At 38.1% G+C, this 22,859-nt stretch overlaps 1 protein-coding gene across 1 annotated transcript in view; it reads left to right on the forward strand.

The window, feature by feature from the left end:
* DOCK3 (dedicator of cytokinesis 3) overlaps positions 1–22,859 on the forward strand; it is a 179,625-nt gene that overhangs the window by 51,698 nt on the left and 105,068 nt on the right. Inside the window, exons 7-9 of the mRNA XM_041462709.1 lie at positions 8,023–8,171; positions 16,079–16,163; positions 22,301–22,359. Coding sequence (XP_041318643.1) covers positions 8,023–8,171; positions 16,079–16,163; positions 22,301–22,359 — 293 coding nt within the window. The remainder of the gene's footprint in view (positions 1–8,022; positions 8,172–16,078; positions 16,164–22,300; positions 22,360–22,859) is intronic.

The raw sequence follows: 22,859 nt of genomic DNA on the forward strand, positions 1-22,859 counted from the left end.
TTGAAAAGGAAAGGTCCATTATGGCTGTGGTTTTGTATGAGGAAAATGGAAGGTGATGATGTGAGCAGGGAACATTTGGTACCAGTTCGAGTTCCGCTTATTAAAGCTCCTTCACTGCTGGGACCTCGTGTTTACAAACAGGGGAGGACAGTGCGGGGATGTGAAGGTCAAAGGTGTCCTTAGCAGCAGTGACCTTGGGATGGGAGAGCTCAGGATCCTGAGGGGAGGGAGCAGGACAAAAAGCAGGATAACAACCTAAAAAAAGATCACAGTGGGAAAAAGAAGCCTCTTCTTGTTCTTGGAGTCTTTCCTTGGTGTGTTGTGTTTCAGAAGGCTAACTTAGCTAGTCTTGTTAGTCATACTTCTGAGGAAATATGATAAAGCAGAATGTGTTGCCTTTATGTTGTGTCCTAACACATCTGTTATGTGATGATGTGAATGATGGAGACATTCAAGACTGGGGGGAATCATCCTTAATTAAATAGCAAAAGCCTTGCATGCATATGTTTTTTCCTCAGAATGGAATTTTATCCTAAATTGTGCATTCTTACATTTAAGAATGTCTAGAACAAGATGTTCTTACAGCATAAAAACAAGTAAGTATATTTAATATCCAAAGAATCTGGAACAGAATTCAATAAATGTAATATGGATTGAAAAGGGGTGTTAATGTCACTTGTTTTGCAGTATTACCGAAATAAAGAATTAAACCTCTAAGTTTATCCCCTTCAATTCCATTTCCATAAGCTTTGTTAAAAGTTTATGATGATGTTAGAAAATGAGGTTAATGTTGCTGTCAGTCTTAAAGCTAGAGAAACTCAATTCAATCTCAGCAAAGCAATGGTAAGCTGCAGGCTGTGCCACAGTCTCATTATGTAGGGTTTTCTGCAGCCCTCAGCTGTCAGCAGTGGCAGCCAGGGTGGGGCAGGGCTTTAGACAGAGGGCTACTTTAGGGTATTTCTTCAACCAAATTTTTCCTCTTCTCACAGTAATTATCCCACAGAGCCCCTTGTATTTTTTTCTGGAGAAGATCAGTCTCCCTTCTTTGCATCCTATTTTTTCTGTTAACCAAAAAAGCTAAAACAACACGAATTAACCCCAGAATATCTGTCTCATGCCGGCCAAGGTGCATTTCCTGATGATGATGTTTAAGAGTAGCAACAGCATATGAATAGTGATAGTAGGAAGTGTCAGACATCAGAATTGTCTTAGATTTGTTTTAACTTGTTTCTGTATCTGTTAAATGTTGTCATCTTGTACTTGTCCCAAGTTGCTGTATTAGAAAACTCAGGCATCTGAAGATGTAAATAAGGAAGAGATATGAGAGTCAAGATGCACATCTTGACTGCCAGGGAGTGTAATAACTTGTACTCAGAGCTATTTACATGTGTGGCATAATTGATGTTTAGAGTGGAGTAGTTGTACTATACTGAGTTACTATAAATAAAAATAGGCTCTGAATTGCACATTAGTGTGAGTTAATAATTTAAGGTCTGTGAGGTGATACAAACAAATAGGAGAACATTTCTCTTCTTGAAGAAGAGCAATAGATTGGGACTAACCCTTTGTAAAAACATTTTCCTTCATAATATTCTGTGGAGAGCTCTGAACTGAGATGCGTTGATTTGTTAAATAGAGAGCATTGTGACAACAGGTTTAAGTGTTACCCACGGTCTCCCTCATAGGAGATCTGAGGAAAGAGATCAGCTTTTTCAAGGCAAAAGAGCTTTGCTGACATTGTGAGGATTGTCCTCCTTGTCCTGCTGTTCCTTAAGTGCTACTATTGCTGCAGTGCTACCTGGGCTCCCCTCTGCAGGGGTTTAAAGCTGTGAAAGGCTGTAGGGTGTTTGTTTGGTTTGCAGCAGATAAAAGATGTCACCAGGTTTTTGGATGTGTTGGCAGACAGCTTTGATTTAAATACACCATTTGGACTTTGGAACAGAACAAGCCATTGTTGTTTTTGGTTTATTGTAAAGAATTTGAATGCATTTAATTTTTTTTTTAATGCGCAATCCAATCCAATGGAGTTCTGAAATTATTTTGGAGGCAATCCAGTTGTTGCTTTGCTGCACAAGGTTTCTGGTAAAGCATATTAAATACTCCTCAAGAGAGGGGGAGGCCAGCACAGGTGCTGCACAAATGGAATTTCTAATACATTTAGGAGAAATGGGGGGAATAAGGAGGGGTGACAAGTTTGCATATACACTGCTGCTGTGAGGTGCCTGTATCCAGTCAGCTTCTCTGTGATTTAGGGCTTCATATCACATGCTACATTCTTCTGAGAATTTAGTTTTATTTTGCAGCTCAGGGAGAGCCAGGATTGTTGGTTTCTCCTTGGATTGTTGCCAAGAGTGCAAGGAACATTTTTGTGGAGTTACTTATGTAAATTCAATGTATCTTTCAGCTTTTGAGCTATTTGGAAGAAGCATGAGGACATAGTAGATTTGGAAAAAAATTGCTATTGAAGTATGATATATGGTAATTCAGGCAGGTTATTTGATCTAATATAAAGGAAAGGCTTGTAGCAACATCTCTTTTTATCTTGTACAGGCTTTGTTTTGCTGGTTGTTCTCTGCTTTTGCTTTCTTTATTGATGTTGTATCATTCTTTTTACTGCTTAAGTTCTTCCCTTGTCACATGTCACTATTTTAAGATATTTTACTCATTTTCAATGGCAAAAGTCTGAAGAACTTATTTTTTCTGTCCCTCTGGTTTACTGGGCTTTATTACAAACTGTAAATTGAAATGCTCTCTGTGAATACAGTAGAGAATCAATTTAGATAGATTTTTATTGGAGTAAATAATTTGTGTTTGAAGCTGAAAGCTATGAATATTCATAAGACAAAATAAGTACAATTCATGATAATGCATCCTTATGAATAAATTGAGAACTAATAAATAGAGACTTTTAGGATAGAATAATGAAAATAAACCTAAACTGAGATGCCTTTCTCAGTCTGTTACTTGATTTGGAAGACTTATGTTGTTTATTGGACTTGACAATTATAGAGGCCTTTTCCAACCTTAACATTTCTATGATCCAGTGACTCTCAGTGTTTAGTGGTGTCCTGCCAGAGAGGGGCGAGCTCAAACCCAGCCTCTTGTGAAAACCCCAGGATGCTACCTCAACCCTTAGTAAATGGACTTTGTAGTTTTAATTATGAGAGGTTTTACTTTATTCTTGCTTGATGTTTTCACTTATTTGTTGTTTGTATTTTAAAATAATTTTTAAAGTCCATTTTAGTTCTGTAATCCAAGAGGACCAGCTGTCTAGGCACATATGGAGAACTGATGAATATGTACAAGTATTAATTGTGTTCTCAAATTGCTTTTTCTGTGGGTGCCAGTCAGGACACCTGTGTACTGTCCACATCTCCCGCACAAACTTTTAGTTCTTTCCTATTTTTGAGACAACTTTATATTGACCTGTAGTCTGACCTTTATTGATCAACAGGCACTTGATGAATACTCTCTAATTTGATAGGTGAAGTTTAAGGTTTGCATGGTAATAATATTACAGATTTTGAGTAAGACTAAACTATAAATATTGCCAAGATCTTTAAATTCCAACAGAGTTTTAATATAAAGTAATTTGCTTAATTAAAATCATCCTGACAAAACTGAGAAGAAAGGCAGGATTGTTGTGTTGCTTCTAGCTTTAGTATTTTCTTTCATGTGCTGATGGTGCTTGCAGGCTTTAATATCTAACGTAGATACCAAAATCCATAACAAGGAACCTGGGAAAAGCTACTCACTTGCTTTTATAAGGAAAATAATTTTTTGTGCCCTTCTCCCTCATTACAGCTTAAGGCAGTTTTATAGGAGATGTCTTAAGGGACTGCTCTTGAGAGAGGCAAAATCCTGACTTTACAGTGGTGGTAAATGAAGTCATGGTAACAAAGTGCCTATAAATAGGTCATCTGCTGTAACATACCAATCTGTAATGTATTTTCATATGTGGTATTTATTTAGAGAAGATGACAGAGGCAGCCGTGGTGTTTCACAAGCCCCCTGAGGGAACCCAGGGAAGCGGGGCCTGTGCTGGGGTTTCTGGCCCAGCTGGGCTGTCGCGATCCCGAGCTCCTGCGCCGGGTGTTGGCCTGGCCATGGTGTGAGGGAAGAGGCTGATCCCAGCTGCCTCCACAGGGCTCAGCCCCGCTGGGGGGGCTCTGGGACAGCAGCTTTGGGGCAGGGAGATGTGGGGGAAAGGGGAGAAACAACCCCACAGACACTGGAGCTGAGCAGGGGGATGTGAACAGGCAGTGGAGCTGGGATCCACACTGGCATCTGTGCAGGCAGAACCCACCCTGGACAGGGGAAAACTGGGAGGAGGAGGGAGAACCAGGGCGGAGCTGCCATGGACTGACCCCTCCATTCTCCTGACATGGTCGGGAGGAAGTCATTCTGTGAAGGATGGAGGAGTTGGGAGTAAAGGGAAAAAATGTTGGGCTTGGGAAGGGGGTGCTTGAGGACAAGGGTTCTTTGTGTCTTCGTATCTCCCCACCCAACTCTGTTGGAATGGCAATAAATAAATTCCCCAAGGGAGTTCTGTTGTGCTGGGGTGGTGGTTGGTGAGTGAGCTCCCTGTCTTTATTTCAGCCCACCGATATTGTCATTTCCTCCTCCTGCCCCGGCCTGTGGGAGAGGGGCCACGTGGGGGAAGCTCCACACCAAACCCATCTTTTGGCTTTTGAACTCCACAGAGTTAATACGGAGTCCTTAAAAGAAAAAAAAATGCTGCCAGAATTCCACTTTTTGATGCATAGCTGCACATCTGAAGATGATCCAAACATTGATAAGCGTGACTTGTTAGTTATGACAGATCAAAGAAATACAGCACGTATTTTTGTGTCTGGGGATAGTAAAATGAGGCAACAAGATGTTTTAGAGGACTTGTGCTGCTTGTGAGGAGAGTCCCAATTCATTAAAGCCATCCAGGTTCTTTGTTTGTGTCTCATTTTACTTATTACCATAAAAGTTCTGCAGAGATAATTACTTTTCTATTCCAGATTTTCCAAATATGTTTATAAATGCACACAGCAGGTCATTCTGGATGGATTGATAAGGTGTTCCTTGCATGGGAGCTTGTGATAAAGCCAGCTGAAAAAATTAGAGGTTAGAGATTGTATGAAAATTAACTGTGAAACAGAACGAATGCTTACACATCAGACTAACTTGCACATCTTTTATTTAACTACTAACAAGATGATAAAATTTCAGGTTTATTTATGGTGCTGCTCTAACTAAAATGGAAGGATTTTAATACTTAAAATTTGGGAGGGGTGGAGGGGGTTGTTTCTTAAATATGGTGTCTGGGGCCATCTCTTATACAGGTTTTTTACACGAGGGTAGGAATCCTGAGTAATTTAGCTTAGTATTGAATTTTGAAGGTTTTTTTTTTCATCTTGAAAGAGAAGTCATTAAAACTTGTCTCCTTCCTTCCTTCTCTCCCATGTGAAGCTCATTAGTCCCTGGGCTCCTGTAGAGGAGGGATGTTAGAAACTGATTTGACTGCTTCAAACTCCCTTCTGCCTGCAAGCCTGGAATTAAGCCACTTTCAACTCTGTTCTAGCTCTCCTTTCTCTCTCATGAGTGTTTTCCTTCACTATCATGGATCTTGCATATATGGTTCTTCATAAGAGTTTCCCCGAGATCACAGCCACAGCTCTGCTGGCTTTCACTTTCTCTTCTTCCCTTCCTTGCCCTGGACCTTGGATTTTCTGGAAGGACACCCTATGTTTAGCTCTCTCTCAATACTTGTGCATTCAGTTTAAAGCAGGTGAAACACTTATGTTCTGTAATCTCCTTTATTTGTATTTAAAGTAAGTACTTCTGATACTCCTTGGCTTGTATAAAATGGCTGTTTAAACATAACCATAGAACCTACTGTAATTTACCCAGCATGGTGTTCTAAACCTGACTGCTATGATAACCTTGGACCATCATCATAGGAGCAAGAAAGTGGCCCTCTTAGCAGGTTTACTTGGGAATCTGAATATGATGGTTTGGAACCTGATTCTTATGATAATTTAATTCCCAACTATTTTATTATTAAAATATACCCACTTTGCTATTTTGATACTACCAAACTCAATTGTTTTGGTCTTGTGTTTTAAAAAGTAACAACCTTTTATTGTTCACATAAATAGCATATAAAAATGGACATCTCCCACACCATAAAAATGGACATTTCCTATACCTACTGTCATTATCAGCTTATATAAGATTTACTTGTGACCACATTCAGTAATAAAACCTAAAAAAAATTGAGTGATTTTAAGCTTATCAGCTATGCACAATTATCTTCCTTGCATAAATTTTTTCAGCCCCAGAAATTTATGTCTTTCTGTTAGATGTGGTGTCTGTTTTTCTTTATTTCAAGTGGGACCAGAACCAGTATTGATGCAGAGTTGAAAGATTGTGCATCTTTTCATCTCAAAATTGTTTGATAGGAACAACTGATGATGCCATCTGTGCTTAACCTGCTTCAGCAAAACAGATGTGCAATCAGGTTCAGAGAAATTTTAAAAATGCTTATCATAATGGATTGCATTGATGTCTGTTTTCCTAAGTCATGCAGATCTAGTGGTCTTACAGGAAAACAAACTCAAGTAGGTGGAAGTTCTTTTTTCATCTCATCTCAGCTATTTTTGGTAAACAACTGAAAAACACTTGTTCTAATAATGTGTTGCAACAGAAAACACTTATGTTTCTCTTTGTGGATGTTCCTCTGTCAGATGTAATCTTGGTAGATGCAGGTGTCTGTGTTTAGAGGGCTTTATAACCCACTCATGTACAAGCAGAGACGTGATCGAGGCAGGACCAGCTGATCAAGTCTCCATGTCAGTCCATCCACTTGGTGTTTTCCCAAGTGAGATTCAAACACTTCAGCCTTTGCAAAGCAGTGGGAATGGAGCTCAACTGTTCAAATAACAGCATCCAGCTGCATCAGGAGATCTTGTTTTCCTTCTTGGGCTCCTCTTTCATGGCACATTGGCTGTTTTATGCAGTATTGGAGACTGACTGGATGGAGACGAGTCCCCTTGACACACAGTGCTGACCCAGAAGAGAGACAAATGGACAAATGTCCTTATTTTATCTTCTCTTATGGGTGGCCTTGGTTGTTGGCCTCAAACTTTCCTTTTTGGGGAATTCACAAATAATTATTGCCTGCAGGGGAAAAAAGTATTTCCACTTCTGTCTGGTTGGAGTGGATTTGGTTTTGGTGAAGAGAGTTTTTTTCCATAATTGAATAATACCAGTTCTTTTGGAAAGGATTACAGTGTTAGTTGTGTAAGTCTTTGGGGGTATTTTCTGTTTATTTGTCTTTACTGATGGTGGTGGTGTGGGGGGTTTTATATTACCTATGGAATTTTTTCCCTTTCAAAGTAATTTTCCTGGTGGATTTTATTATTAAATGCTTTAGTCCTTTTTAGAGTGCCAGGTAATGAATTTTCACACACCCACCCCCCTCATACCTGGCTGAACTTTAGTAACTGGAATATCACAAATAATTTTAAAATGCTTTTTTGTTGTGGTGACTCATTGTTGCTGCATGCTCAGAGCCATTCAGTTAGCTGCTGACAGAAGTAAACTTTTTCACCCCTATCACTTCAAATCTAAAATTTTACATTTACTGTATGATTGGAAGAAGCGATTCCTGCTGTGACTAATGAATCCTCTTATTTAGCATTAGGTTCCATCAGAAAATGGGCCTCTTAGCAGATTGAACCTAAACCACAGGAATAAGAAGTTATTTAGTATGAATTGCATCAGTTAACACTACCTTTTGATGTAAATATTTTAAGGCTCACAAAAATTGGATTGATGTTCCTCTAGGGTAATTAAATGAAAATTGGGTAACTTATTAATCTCTCTCTTTCTCTCTCTCTTTCTCACACTTTCTCTTTCCACACTTATTCTCTCCCCTTCTCTTTCTTTCTTCTGCTTTTTCCTCCCTCCTTGCCTCTTTCTTTTTCCCTCCCCCTCCTCCCCCCTCCTCCCAAAAATGTGCCTTTGCAGAAACATAAGGTAGATCTTTTCTACAAGCTGCGGCATGTGATGAATGAGCTCATTGACCTCCGCAGGCAGCTGCTCTCGGGGCACCTGACACAGGATCAGGTGCGAGAGGTCAAGAGACACCTCACAGTGAGGCTGGACTGGGGCAATGAGTAAGTACTGGGTCCTGTTTCTTCTCATTCTTCTCAAGTAACTGTTATTAACAAAAAAACCCTACTCAACGTTTTCTTTCCAATGGTATTTGTGCACAGGGAGAACTTGGGATTATTTGAAAATCAAGTATAAATTTTTCCTGAATTTATTGCCTTCTACAGGGAGTTTTGCTCTTGGTGTGAAATGAGCTGTTTACCAGTAGGCCTTTCCAAGGGCTCCCTGCACTTATAAAAGGATTAGGTCACTTCACTTACTTGGTGTCAACCTAGAGAATATTAGGCCTGGGAGGATGTGTTCGGAGGTACTTAAAATACATTTTTCTTCCATTGAGGAAGTATTACAATGGTTGGTGCAGAAAGTAGAAAATCTCAGTTCACCAGGGACATGGGAGCTGAGGCTGCGATATTTAGACTTTTTGTATCATGACACTTCTCAGAGGTTTAGTTTCCTTGGTTAGCTCCATGGTGGTTTTGTGGAGAAGTTCTTTTAAAGGCAAAGACAGCTGCAATTCATTCACACAGAAATGATAGTAAATTGCCGTTAGACAAAAACCAGCCCTTGGCCAGACTTGCGTGTCCTGGGATGTGGATCAGACAGGTAAGTTGTGACACTCACTCTCAGACAAACAGAGTTTCCTACTGGGACTGGGATTACTGCTAATGAGCATGTGGGAGTGGGGGGGAGTCCTGTAAATTGACAGCTAAGGAGAAAATCCCTGTGTTTTTCATTAAGCTATGTTTGTTTGATTTCTTTCTTTGGTCACCTACCTCAAAACCCCCTCTGAGGGACATACCTGAGCACCCTGATGAAGGTTTAGCAGCCCCTTCGCTGCACTTCATTTCTCTCTTGTTGAAAGAAAGCTCTGAAGGACATAGACCAATAGATTGCATCAAGTCTTTCTGCAGCGCAGAATTACAGACATTTCCCATTCTTATTCCCAGTAGAGTAAATAGGAACCAAGAGACTGTTTTTGAGTATTACGCCTGCCTGGTTTTGCTCAGAGTTTTTGGATCAAATTAACAACAGGAAGCTGCAAAAATGCTGTGAGGAAAAAAAAGATGAGAAGAGCAGAGAGCAATGCAACAGTGAAGAGAATACGTTGTTCCATGAGGTGCCTATAACTTTTTTGATGTAAAACCATTAAATAGGAATGTAATTCAAACTTGAAAGGTAAATCTAATGCATGACAGTTATGGAGAAGCCTCAGTGAAGTCCATAAATATGTTCAGGATTATATTCATCTACTCAGGATGCTTCTTTAGGAAAAAAATTTTCTGTTTCTTCCTACAATTATTGAACTCCCTAGAGAAAGAGATGCATGATATCAGAGATGCGTGCAGTATTTAAATCTAAATCTGTGGAGCTTCAGGGGTGTTTCTGCACTATTACTCTTTTCCACAGAATTTCTGGAAGAGTTATGCCTCTTTCTTCTATCCCCCCTCTCTGAGGTTTATCACAAAACTTAAGACCTCCTGTGTTAATCTTCTAAAAATACTAATGACTTTCATAGACATATTCACATAGTACTGCCCTTTCTCAAGTATTATAATAGTGTTAATTGCTGTTCTGTCATACCTGAGATTTGCAAATAAAAGAAATGAAAAGCATTTGTTATTAATGTGCATTAATGTTGTCTGAGAAGCTTGAGTTCCCTGCAGTTTGAGCAGGGATGTAATTACTCAAGACAGTGCAATGTAACAGGAGATATTCCATTGCCAAGCAGCTTTCAGGAAACAGTAATCTCATACATCTAATATATAACATGTTTGTTTATGTAGTGAGAGACTCTTTTTATCCTGACCTTGATCATCAATGAATTGTATTCTTTGGGAAGGAGTGATGCAAACATGAAATTCATACTACTTGTTATCACCAATTACTGATTTTTTTCACTTTGTTCAACTGGTACAGTTTTCCCTTAAATACACTGGCAATGGCTCTGGAAGTCATCCCTTGTGTCCTGGTAGGAGCTCGTGGAAATCAAGGGACAGATACCCTCCTTGAATGAATAGCTGCAGATTTCTTTTTCTGTGAAAGAGCTCATTTGGACTGTTTTCATACCTTCTATTTGCTTAGTTTTCTATGCTTACTGTAAATACCAAGAAGTTTTGCTCTGTAGTTTGGCCAATTTAAATGTGGGAATATTATTTTACAATAGTTGCTGCTAAACCCCTGTATTATTGCTAATCATTTTTCTAACACAATACTGATTGCCGCTTCCTATAGCCATTCCATTTTCTGTTGCTTACACATTCTTTCTCCCCTGTACAAAAGAAAGATCCTGGACTCATCCTTTTTTTCATTCATTCATTCCTGCTTTCTTCCTTGTTCCACTTACCCCCATGTAGCTTAGGTTTGTACAAATGCAGGTCTGATATTGCTGCTACAGAGGTTTTTGTATTTCCCAATGAGAATTCGGTACCTTCAGATGAGCCCCTTGCTGGTTTTAGACTTGCACTTTTAAGCATCTCTGTGTATTTTTGCACAGCCAAAATCTTATCTGCTGTTTTCTTTCCTGCTTATCTCGCTGGGTTTTATACAGAATATTGCAAATACTTCTGCTTTCTAGCAATGTTTCACCATGATACAATTGGCCATAATATTGATCTATGGAAGTCTGAAATGCTATTGGAAGTGTCCAATGGTCTGTGAATAACAAGGAAAAAGTTGTAAAGCATGAAGCAAACGTTATAAAGCTGAAGTCTGCTATTTATCATCTCATCTAAGTCACATTGTAAAGTTGAATCTTCTGTTCTTCATCTCATTTTCCAACACGTTTCAAATAAAATAGATACTTGATTTTGAAATTTTTGTTTAGGTTTTTGCTTCTGCATGAATGGATAAGTCTTTCAACTTTTACTGTTGCTTAGAATGGGAAACCAGAATGCAGCTTTTTTGCTGATGAAGAGCTGTTTCATTGTGGAGTCTTTTACATCAAAAACAGATGAAGGAATCTGCCTGACAGAGCTTCTATTTGAAATGTGAATCCTCTGCTTCTGCTTCAGTGCCAAAAGCTAATTGCAGCAGTATGTGAAATACCTTGTGTGCCAGAAAGGCAGATGAAGCTTTCTTCAAAGTAATTCAACTTGAAAATCAGAGGTCATCTCACCTGATCTTCAGGACTGATTCTTTCAGATTAATGTAGCATCTGTCAGGAGACTACCAGAAAGCATCCAGGTCTCCTTGCATACTCAGGGAAGACACTTCCTTCCCTATAAATGTGGAATATGTATTCTATGTTTTGGGTCAGAAACAGAGTAAGGAGGGGGAGCCACCAATAGCTTGATATTTTTGACAGATAAAAGCCATAAACAAGATGAGTTTGTAGGCTTATATTACTTTTTAGTCAAAGGTTATTCTTTTTTTTCCCATAAAACGTTATTAAAATCATTGCATTAAAAGAAATTTTCCAAATCGTTGCCATAAATTCTGCTCAGAAAGATCCACGGGTAGCCAGAAGGTAAAAATGAGTGTTTAAAAAGAAAAACAAAGGGCAAAATATTAGCAATAAATCTTTTACACTGTCATACAAAGAAAATGAAACACTTTTAAGGTCATGGTTTTTCTCCTTCCTCAGAATTGCAATTGGAAAGCCTGTAGCAGCTGGTTAGTACCTACTAACTACTGACATCCACAACTGTGGAGGGCAGGAATTGTGTGATCTAGTGAAGTCAGCACAGTCTTGAATTTCAAAAAGTCCTAAATTTCAGTGCTCACACTCTTAGATTATTTTGGGGCTTGGACTGATTTATCCTCTTGTCATATTTTATTGACATAAAAGGAATAAGAGTGACTATTTGGTAGTGTTGTAACAATTACCTTAAAGTTAGTGAAATGCATCTGAAGATAAGAATTAAAAGTACAGATGATACCTGCTTGGAGAATTAAAGGCAGTGTTATTACAGTAGCTGTCATTACATCAAAGCAGATCAAAATAGGAGTGACCAACTTAAACAACCATGAAGAAATGCCTTTAAGAATTGCAGGAAGAACAGCTGCCATTTCTGTCTGAATGTGCAGCATCTTTCTCTCCTGATATGCTTGGAGTAATCATTGGGATTAAAGGTGTAAGGAACTTGGCTGAAAGTCAGTCTTTGAGGAAAACCTGAAAAACCTCTCTGTAGCCTGATACTGCCATGCTCAGAAGTATTTGCTCCAATTCCCTTTTATCAGTTCCTAACTAAGATTATTTACCTTCATCTCATCATCCTCATTTTAAGAATTTCCTGTGTATCATTACATCAGTACTTTAGTAATTTCTTTGTATATTGCAGCCCTTGCAGTTGTTTGTATAACTTAACTTAATTCTGTTAAAGAAAATTATTGGTTTGTATTAGCAGAGTCTCATTTTGACAAACATGGTTTTTTCATGTGTTTAATTTTCTGTGGACTTCTGTATTGTATTTGCTTCAAAGTCTATTTTAAAGTCTGTGCATAGTTGATGTGAATCACTGCTAGCATGCTTTTCCTTCCCTTCACCATCTTTGTGTGAGAGAAATACAAATTATATTAAGTGAGGCTTTGATATACTAAGAGGAGGAATAAAATAAAAAGTGGTGGCTGCAAAATTAAAGCTGAAAAGGTTGAGGTAAAGTGGATGTTTTTGGAGCAAAGGGGATGAGATCTTACACCCTCCAGAGATGTGATGAGCTCTCCCAATCTGTTTTTCAAGACTGAGTTTGCATTTGAAAGATTTTTTTTTTTTTTTTTTTTTTTTTTTTACATCAAATGACATATTTCTTTAAGGTTCTTCTTTTAGGAAGAGTTGTGCTGACTTGTGGTTTTATGAATTCTAAATGCTGTAGTGTTTGTGTTGTAAATAGGTGAAGATACTAGAACTTAGGACTATTCCTCAGAATTACCATTAAACCTAAGTTGATTTTTTTTCTAGAAGCCCAGGTAACCTTGAGCTGTGTGTTCATCCCTTTCACTATTAAGAAGCCAGTTGTCAGTTGGCTTGATTTCATATTACTAGAGAGAAAATCATCTGGAGATTTTAGGTAGTGGATTTTTAAAATTTTTATCCCCCAAAGAAAGGAAAATTGTAAAGGCTTTTATATAGATGAGGAAGAAATGCCAGCTGGAGGTATCCCAAACAGATGCAATCAAGAGGTAATTGATAGGCTTGGGGATATTTTGTAGGTATACTTGGGAAATACTTTTGAAGGGCAGTTCAGTGTGAAGGCAGAATAAAAGCACAAGAATTTGCTTGTAAAAGAAAGTATTGTGAGACAGGAACTGTCAAATAAACAAACCAGCACATTATGTAGTTTTTATGCATGCTCTGTTTTGGAGAAATGCTGCCTGGCAGCTGGGGCTCTTCTATTCTCCCAATGTTTGATAATAGAGAGGGAAAGTGGGCCACTGACTGTCATTGCCATCTCAAGCATTATGTTGTCAGTCCTTCACAGTCAAAAATATAATTGATACAAATTGAGTGTACAAACCTGAACTTCCACCTGCACAGTAAATGGCTGCATGTTTGTGCTCCAGCCAAGACACCCTTATTTGCTGGGAGCAAGTGTTGTGCAGGATTAACATAGTATTAGAGAATGAGAATCTTCTGGGCTGAAAATCCACGGTGTTAAGGGATTTAACTAAAAATAGGGTATTAGATAAGTTTCACAGGGATGCTGCTGCAGTTGTGTTGAACATTATTAAGCAGAAGATAATACTTTTGTCATGTTCTGAGTAATGAGTGCAGGCACTGCTTCACCCCAGCTCTCCAGAGAGCTGAAATGATGTGAACAGAACCTCGTCAGTTCAGGATTGGCTTGGCCAGGTTTTCCTGGGGAACGTTAATAGAGCTCTGGAACTGCCCTGGAACTGCAGTGCACACACAATGGCTTTGATAATGTTAGTAGGGAATAATCTGTTCATATCTGTGTGCTGAGGGGAAATCCCTTCATCAATGTATTTTAGGGGTGAGAGGGTGCACACATGTGAATGACAGGGTGTTTTGGAGGTTGTTTAGATACTCACATTCAGGAAAGCTTCTGTGAATGAATTTGATGAGCATTAACATTTGAAAAAAAAAAAAAAACCTTTACAGTGATCTCTGACTGATTTTTACCATTTTTTTATATAATATTTTTTGACTTTCTGTGATAAGTAGGCTCAGCTGGCAGCTGCAGGTAAGGATTACATAGCGTGTCCTTATTTTAATCTTTTTCATTTGGTAAATAGATGCAGTCATTTTCATTGTTGCAGCTGCAGTTTTCAGATACTGGTCTTGGGCCACAGATAACTTGTGTTTGATAGGTTTAATCAAAACAAACTGTGAAACCATGACGTTCACAATGTATTATCAGAATTTAGAATTTGGAATTTGACATGAAACTGCATTGAAGAAGGAAAGCTGCTTCCTTTTTTCAATTGAAAATATAATTGATTTGAGCAGAGAACTGAGAACACAGAAATTCCAGTTGGGCAGTAGGGGGTTTCAATGATCATGCAGTGCTGCCAGGGTAAGTGAACAGGGCTCAGCTGTATTTTGAAGCTGTGATGGTTTAGCGATATAAATAAAGAAGGAAAACCTGCTTAGGCAAAGATGCAAAAAAAAGAATTATGAAGTCTGGAAACTTCTGTGTAGTGTTTAAAAGCACCATGGTGAGCAAAGGTAGCTGAGCTTCCTCCAGACCGCTGCTTCTCCCCAGCTGTTGTTTTAAGCCAATTGCTCAGAAAGAGACACTGGATTGCCTGGAGCCTTCTGTTATTGCTCCACACAATTACTCTACAGTACCAGAGAGGTTTTTCTCAATAAAATTTTTCATTTGCCATCAGGAACAAGTCTGTGCAGAATGTTTCCCTCTCTGATTACAAAATTAAATTGGCTTCTGCTTTTATTTTATAGTTTGTGACAGGAGTGCCATGGTAATTTGTGAGGGCACCTCTTCTGTTTGTCTTTTTTTTTTTTTCTTTAAGACTGTTAAGAATTTCAATATAAAATGTCTGGAAGTGAAGTATCAAAGTTATATAAGGCAAAAGCGGGAAAATGCTTAATTCATGTGTTGTGTTTTTTAAAAATTAACTCCTAATATGTGTTTAGTGTAGCTATTTATTGTAAAGCTCAGAGCTCTTTATGCCTCAGAAACTGAAGATCTATGGAGCAAAACTTGGGGTTTGTCACCTTTAAGGTTGTCTTGTTCTGCAGTCTACAGTTATTAATTAATCATTAAGAGTTTGCATTTATTTGTCTGGATAAAGAATATCTTATTCTGTCTGCTACTCCTGTGAAGCTGTGACCTGAACTGCCTTCTCTACAGCTGAATTCCTTAACTTGTCATCTTTGCACTGGTATTTTTTTATCAGTTTATATATTTGGTTTGAGCCAAAGTAATAATTCTGTTCAGAATAATGAAAAAAAAAATTGTGTGTGTTATGAATACAGATTAAGATTATTGTTATTGCAGTTATTGTTTATTACTAACAAAAATTACTGTGTTTACATGGGGGTAAAGTTCTATGAACACCAGGAATATCAAAGCAGCTTCCCAAGGCTCGGAATCTGTTGGCACATTTGAACAGGACTATTAATGGAACTTTTTCATTATGTAATGAAGGATCTTACTCAAATACTTCAGCAGCAGAGTATGAACTTTGCCTGCAACATTTCCATCTGCAAAATTACCTTGTTTTGGGTACTGCGCCAACATATTGGCCAAAAGCTTCTCCTGCAATGATTGCCAGAGCTCCACTGAAATTGGGGAACAAGAAGTAACAAGTTTCTAGAGGGATTTTTTGATATTTGCATTAAATTTTCTTTAGAATTGTTTAATGGTTAACAGTTGCAGTAAGACTGGAATAGCTGAGTATTTCTGTGTCCCTGCCCTGGAGGAGGCACATGCAGGAGGTGCTGGTGACCATTCATGTGCCTCACTGACACTGCTCCTTCCTTCTCTTGCAGACATTTGGGCCTTGACTTAGTTCCACGGAAGGACTTTGAGGTTGTGGATTCAGATCAGATCAGTGTTTCAGACCTTTATAAAATGGTAAGAAATTCTATGGGAGATTCCTGAGTTTTCTCTATGGAAGGAAAGAAGGGAAAATGTTTTTATTCTTTACTCTTACATGTTTTCTTGTTTCCAGTGGTGTTGTAAGTTAAATGTCTTCTTCATTTGCACCCTGACTACCACAACAGTGTCTCTTCTACCCTAAGCAGTGGCGTGCTTTGATGCATTTTTATTTCAATTTACAAAGTAATATGCTGTTAACTCTTGGAATGTTCTCTGAGTCCAGAAAGTCTGTGAGAGCCATTATTTGATTCTTTGAGCAGATTTGCAGATGAAGAATACCTAAGTGAAAATTCTGGGCTTGTGGTTGCATAGATAATAAACATCTATGCCCTGTTGCAAAGACTTTTTGACCTCACAAAAGAAGGGGAGAGAGGAAGGAGACCAGTGTATAAGTTAATTTAAGCAAAACTAATCCTTGAACATTAAGGCTGTCCCTGTTGTATGTCAGTGCTCCTTAGAAAGCATGGAGTGCATTTGAATAAGAATATTTGGATTTTCAGGTGAAGTAGTAGAATTCCTTCACTGGAGTGAGTTCCAAATGCTGTCATTATTAGTCACTTGTACACTTCTGTTTGTACAAAGTGAAGTTGAAGTTGTTTTGGAAATGTGAATTGTGCCATTAGTGAACTGTAAAGCCACTGATGCATTTTACTACCTTACTGTGTTTGGATTCTCTGTTAGTAGGACTAATACATATAATTTTGGTTTGGATTGTGATGTAACTGTAGAGGGAGAAACAGCATGTAAAATTCAGGAAAGTGAATGAAAACCCTTCCTCAGATGCTGTTTTGTCTACAGAAAAGACAAATAAAAAACCCTCAGCAATTATTTTGTACAACTTCTTCACTTAATGTCTTCCAAAGAAAGTAGTTGCTTTCTGCATAATGTTGTTACAGTTTCACTTACTTCCAGGAAGCTTTTAATTTCCTGTTTTAAAACAATTCTGACTTTCAGCCATTTAAGACCAGGGACAAGGAGGCCCATGGCTTGGTGATGGGTTTGGTTGCAAGATGTGACTTTTCCTTAAACACAAGGGTATGTTTTGTAAACAAGCTGGATGCTGTTGCTGGTTTGGATTATTTGCACTGTATAATAGTGGATTTCATGGAAAGAAGTAAGAATTATTGCATAAGAAATATGAAAGTACACCAGTCTATAGTGCTAATTTTTAAAGATTCTTCCTAATTTGCCATGGTCTGAGGAGAATTTAGTGCCAGTATGGCAGAGTTTTCCTTCAGCACGGCCTGGAAATAACTCGGTAGCAAATTCCATCAGTGAAGACTCAGGGTGTGAGATTAGCTGCTAACTAAGGATTGGTTTATTACTCTTAGGCTTATTCTGCACATTTTTTTACTCTGAGTACTTGGAGTACTGCAAATAGGCAATATTTATTGCCAGAGCAGCCTGATTATGTCACCCCTTAGTCCTGTGACTGTCTCTGTGCTGCTCCATCCTGGGCAGGCTCAGGACAGCACCATTACTCACTTCACACTCCACTGCTGCTGGAGTCTGTAGATGCAAGAGGACAGTACTGTCTAATCACATCTCTTCACAGTCAGGAGGCAATTTCAGGAAGCAAAGCAGCTGAAAACCTGTTACTTTTTTTTAACTTAAATTTGGTAAAAAATGAAGGAAAGGTATGTTGGTGACTTAGATTGTTTTAGGGTTATTTCTAATGTGGTTTGGGGATTGTTTTTATTACTTAACAAAAACCCAGGGAAAGATTCCTCCTTACTTAAGACTAAATACTTTATGGATTCTCAAATGAGCAGTGAGGTTTTACATTATAAAATAATCTTGCAGGAATAGTTGTGAGAGCCAAATTACTTTCTTATATTTTCAGGATTGCAGGATGTTAAATGTAACATAGAAAACACTCATTAGCAGAGCAATGGGTGAGGTAGCACAGCAGACTTTTCTCTCTGTGACAGCAGAGGTTCAAGCACTTTTCACTCAGTCATTAGACTTAGCACTGCTCTTCTTGAGAAATTGTAAGCTGTTACATTTGAGCCTCTCTTTTAGCTCTCATGTTTCATTGCTAAGTGTGTTTGTGACTGCTGGGTGATGCTGTATTCATCTCTTTGGCAGAACTATTGTGCTCTGAGGAGTTGCACATCCTGCTTCTCCATGTTACTCATTCTGAAGCTAAATGCCAGTGGCTGCAGGATGCACAGCACTTGTCAGGAATTGTTGCTTTGCTCCTGAAGGAAAGCAAATTGCCTTTTCCCTATGACAACGTTTGTGACTTTAACCAATATGACAGAACACTTCTTAAAAATACATATTACTTTTGAATGGTGGGAAAATATGTTCTCAGAATTCTGCCACAGAGCTCAGCGCTGGAGTTGCTCCTGGATTGAAGTTGTCATTTAGGAACACAAAGTCCTGCAGGATGTCAGGAACACTTGGATGGCACATTTTAGTGGAAGGGTTACAAGACACAAATGTCTGAAGTAATTTCACAGATCAGAAATATTCAAAGCTGGTGATGAATTATGTTTAGCTTTTCTATAAGGTTATTGAAGTGGGTGTTGTCTTCAGGACAAGTTCAGGAGATGCATGAAAGGCACAGCTCTTGGCTGTGTAACTGCTGCAGCTTAGGCATTTCTTGCAACTGTGAGAGAAATGCCATGAGTTCACCAGAGTTCCTAATTAAAAAAAAAAATAATACAGCTCCTAAATAAATAGTTTCAAATTAATGCTGCCATCGTCTCAGAACTGTTCATTCTTTATTCAAATGGTAAATGTGATTGGTAAGATGGAATAGTCAAGAAAATAAGAATTCAGTTACCCAAAACTCTTCTAGATAAGGAAAAGAACTGGGCACAAGCCAGAGAGAAGAACATGAAATCTTTGTTGATTTTCTTTTTTGATTTTCTTGGTTGTTCTTTGTAAAACCAAGCAGATTGACAGAGAACAGGTTTGTGTGTGTTGGGTTCTAAAGCCCAGTAAAAAGTCAGAGGAGAATATGAAGACAGAAAGCAGTTTAAGACTGACTTGGGAATGAGGGGATTCACTCACCAGGCATTGTTATGAAGGAATGTGGAAGAACAACACTGAAAACTGATATTGGTGGATAAAATGCCATGAGAAAGAGGTTTGATGAGAAAATGGAGGTAAGGAGAATTGATAGTTCTTTCATTAAATTAAGAACAAAAGCACAAGTTGCTTGCTAACAGGCCGAGTTGGGTAAATTCAGAATTCTTCATTTCCTCCAGGCATTAGAGTGAAAGGGAAATTGAGATTACTGAAAGCCAGTTTACAAAAACAGGATTATAAAGACATATAATAGAATAGCACAAATGTGTAAATAGAAAAATTAGAAAGGCAGTGCACAAATTCAAATATAACAAGCAAATGTGGTCAATTGTATCAAGAAACAGTTTTATATAAATAACCTGCTGCTAACTGGGAAGCTAAAAGTTTTTATACTGGGAAAAACCAACTGCCATGTGATGCAAGAAAATAACATGGCGCTTAATGTCCTTCTTGCCCCACTGAACTCTGATAAGGTGGTAACTTTCTCAAGAAGTTTTCAGTTCCAGAGGATTTGGAGCTGTGTGCATTCCAGTTGGGATCTTTGGAGAAGCCATATCATTGGTTAGTGATAATCATTGGGAAAACAGATAAGGTTCCAGAATACCAGCAAAGGGCAAGCCAATTTCACACCTTAAGAATAGGTGATGGAGGAGGAGCTGGTAGTTTTTCTCTCCCTATAAAAAATGCTAGAAAATAATAATAATAACTTGCAGCAAGGACATGAGTAGTAGTGAGTGTGAACTTGTCCAGAATAAGCAATTTTTAAAAGTTCCAGAACATAGATAAGTCTAGTGGATAGAGGAGAAGCAGCCGATGCCATATTTAGATTTTGGTAAAGGTTTTAAATGTTTGTTTTAATTAAAATTCTTGAAAGGTCATTAGTTCTAGATGAAATTACTGTAATGTAAACACAGAGCTAATTAGAAAGCACATATAAAAAAAATTGTTGTCAATAATTTGATTAAATAGGAGGAGGGATGAATTAGCTGAATTTCTTGGGGTCATCCTCCATTTTTTAGTACTTCAAGTTTAATTAAGGACTAGATGCTGAAATAAGGAGTCTGCTTACTAAATATACAAAATCTACGAAGTTGGAAATGGTATTTCTGATTCTTTCAGTGGAGGGAAGGATCAGAATTCCAAATAATGGAGAGAAATTTAAGAAATTATGTGAAAAATGTAGTATACCAGGGAGAATCATAAATGTCACATTTTAAGTCCTGCAGGCGGTTGTTGGCTCTGAAGTACAGGTGGGGACACTACAAGCTTAGGTGGGTTTGTAGAGGAGATTTGAGGTTATAATGGAATCACAAGGTGAATTAATCTTTTCATCCTAATGATGGATAAGAAAAGAATCAATAGGCCTAGGTTAAAATAGCAAGGAATCAATTTAAGCATCAGAAAACACTTTGATGAGGAAAGATATACTGAACATTGTATCTCTTAAAGTTTGCACGACCTTTGCAGACACCTATCTTTTGGGAAAAATAAAGGTAAAACTGATTTTTTTTTTTTTTTTTGAAATGAAGATGGATAATTTTTTAACAGTCCTGTTTTTATATCATTTTGGAAGGCTTTTCGACTATCTTTTGGAAAAAATAAAGATAAAACTGATTTTTTTTTTTTTTTGGAATGAAGATGGATAATTTTTTAACAGTCCTGTTTTTATATCATTTTGGAAGGCTTTTCGGGTTCGAAGGGGCCTCAGGGAGGTCTAGGCAAACTTTCTGCTCTCAATGCAAGGTCAATACTGTATTCAGACCAGGCTGCTCAGTGCTTTGTCCAGTTGGATGACTTTGGGTGCCAAAATTTTCCCTAATAGCTGATCCAGTAGTGTGGGGCCCAAAACTGAACACAGGATTTGAGATGTGGCATCAGCAGTGTCAAACACAGGGGCATCCTTGGCCAGCTGGGCCCACTGCTGGTGAGGGATTGAAAGGGGCTCTGTGAGCACTTCTGCCAGCTCCCTCAGTACCCCAGCACCTCCTTGGTTTGTTCTCATTACGAAGAGTGTCTCTGCTTTTGTGGTAAAAAGTCTCATTTGTGTTCTTTGTGAAAGACAACATTGTGATTTAAGAGTATTGCCAGATACATTTTGTGGACAATCTTTTGATTTCAGCTCCTTTGAAGCTTCATATTTGTCAACAGAGCTGCTAATTCTGATATAGAGTGCAAATGTTTGGTCAGAATGAGATGTTGGGTTTGTAATAGAAGGAGGGAAGTGGGGAGAATGAAGGGAGTTTTTAATAATGTGTGGCAGTGTCAATGTTAATATTTTGGTTTAAAATGCTAATATTAAGATGATGTGCAGGGAAAAAGGCATGGCAGAATCATTAATGATGGGTTTTTTTAAAGCTCTCTGAAACCTTTTCAATTTAGATTAGTATTTAAATCTCCCTTTGGAGATTAAATGGCTTCAGTGAGTCTTGCAGTCCATTTTCTGATTATAACATCATCTTCTAGCATAAAAGGCTTTAAATACAGCATCATCCTCTGAGTTTTTAGACATGTAGTTCTTTGTACTGATTCTTATTTACAGGTATTGGGCAGCTGAAATTGTAGAAGAGTCTTTAACCAATTTTCAGGATTTCATTTTTTATTAGAGCAAAAAGTTTTAACAATGTGTAAAATCCATCTTTCTTTCTAGATGCCTGTGTGTTTTAACAAATGCACCTTTCCACAGACAACATACCAGGAGAGGAGAATTAGTGGTGGGGTATCTTCCCATTTAGCAGGAGAAGACAGAGATTATACAGAATAATGAAATTTTCCAACACAGTAATAACATTTCTTTTTGAAATTCTGTCTGACTTGTGACAGCCATTTACTTTAAAGTCTAGAGTAAATACTCCCTGTAAATGCAAATAGATAGGTAGAGAAACAGCTTAACTGAGAAAAGCCTTTAGGAAAGCAAGTGGTCTTGTGAGTGATGATACACTGAAAAAAGGCATGAAACGTTGTTAATAATTGTGAAAGTCATATTTTAGAATTACTGTGCTAATGCTACATAAATACAATGTAAATATTTCTTACTTTCAAAAAGGTTTAAATTTTACTATTTTGTGTCTCCACAGCATTTGTCAAGTAGACACAGTGTCCAGCAGAGCACATCACAGGTAAATACCATCCATATTTGAATTTTTTATTGTCTTTAAGTTCTTGGTAGTGTAGCTAAAGGTGTAATGGAGATTACTGGGTAAGTCCTTACCCACAGAACACTTCCTCAGAAGATTCCCAAGTGTTTAAGTCACTAAGGTCCTTCTTCAAATTCCATTTAGGTCTCTTTTCTTGAGCTTGTAACTGTTGTTCTTAAAAGATACAATTGTGTAGTGAGATCAAAAGCCTCACTCTGCCCCTGTGACTCTTCTGTCTACCTGTTAACACGTGGCTTAGTGGCTCCTGTTTCACACATCCTTTCTGTACTGGTATAATCCAGTCCTGGTCATAGAATCTGGCTTTGATCTTTACAGAGATCTGTGCTTCCACAGGTCTTTAAAGAATGAGGATTTCCTTGGGTTTAATTTAAAATCCAGAACAAAATTCCTTTTAAACCAGTAAAAATCTGAATTTTGGAAATTGAAGATTTTTTTTTGTTAGACTGTACTTGTGTATGCATTCAGAGGAGGTGAGCAT

Source organism: Pyrgilauda ruficollis, unplaced genomic scaffold, assembly GCF_017590135.1.
Source record: "Pyrgilauda ruficollis isolate IOZ18807 unplaced genomic scaffold, ASM1759013v1 scaffold10, whole genome shotgun sequence".
Lineage (NCBI taxonomy): Eukaryota > Metazoa > Chordata > Aves > Passeriformes > Passeridae > Pyrgilauda > Pyrgilauda ruficollis.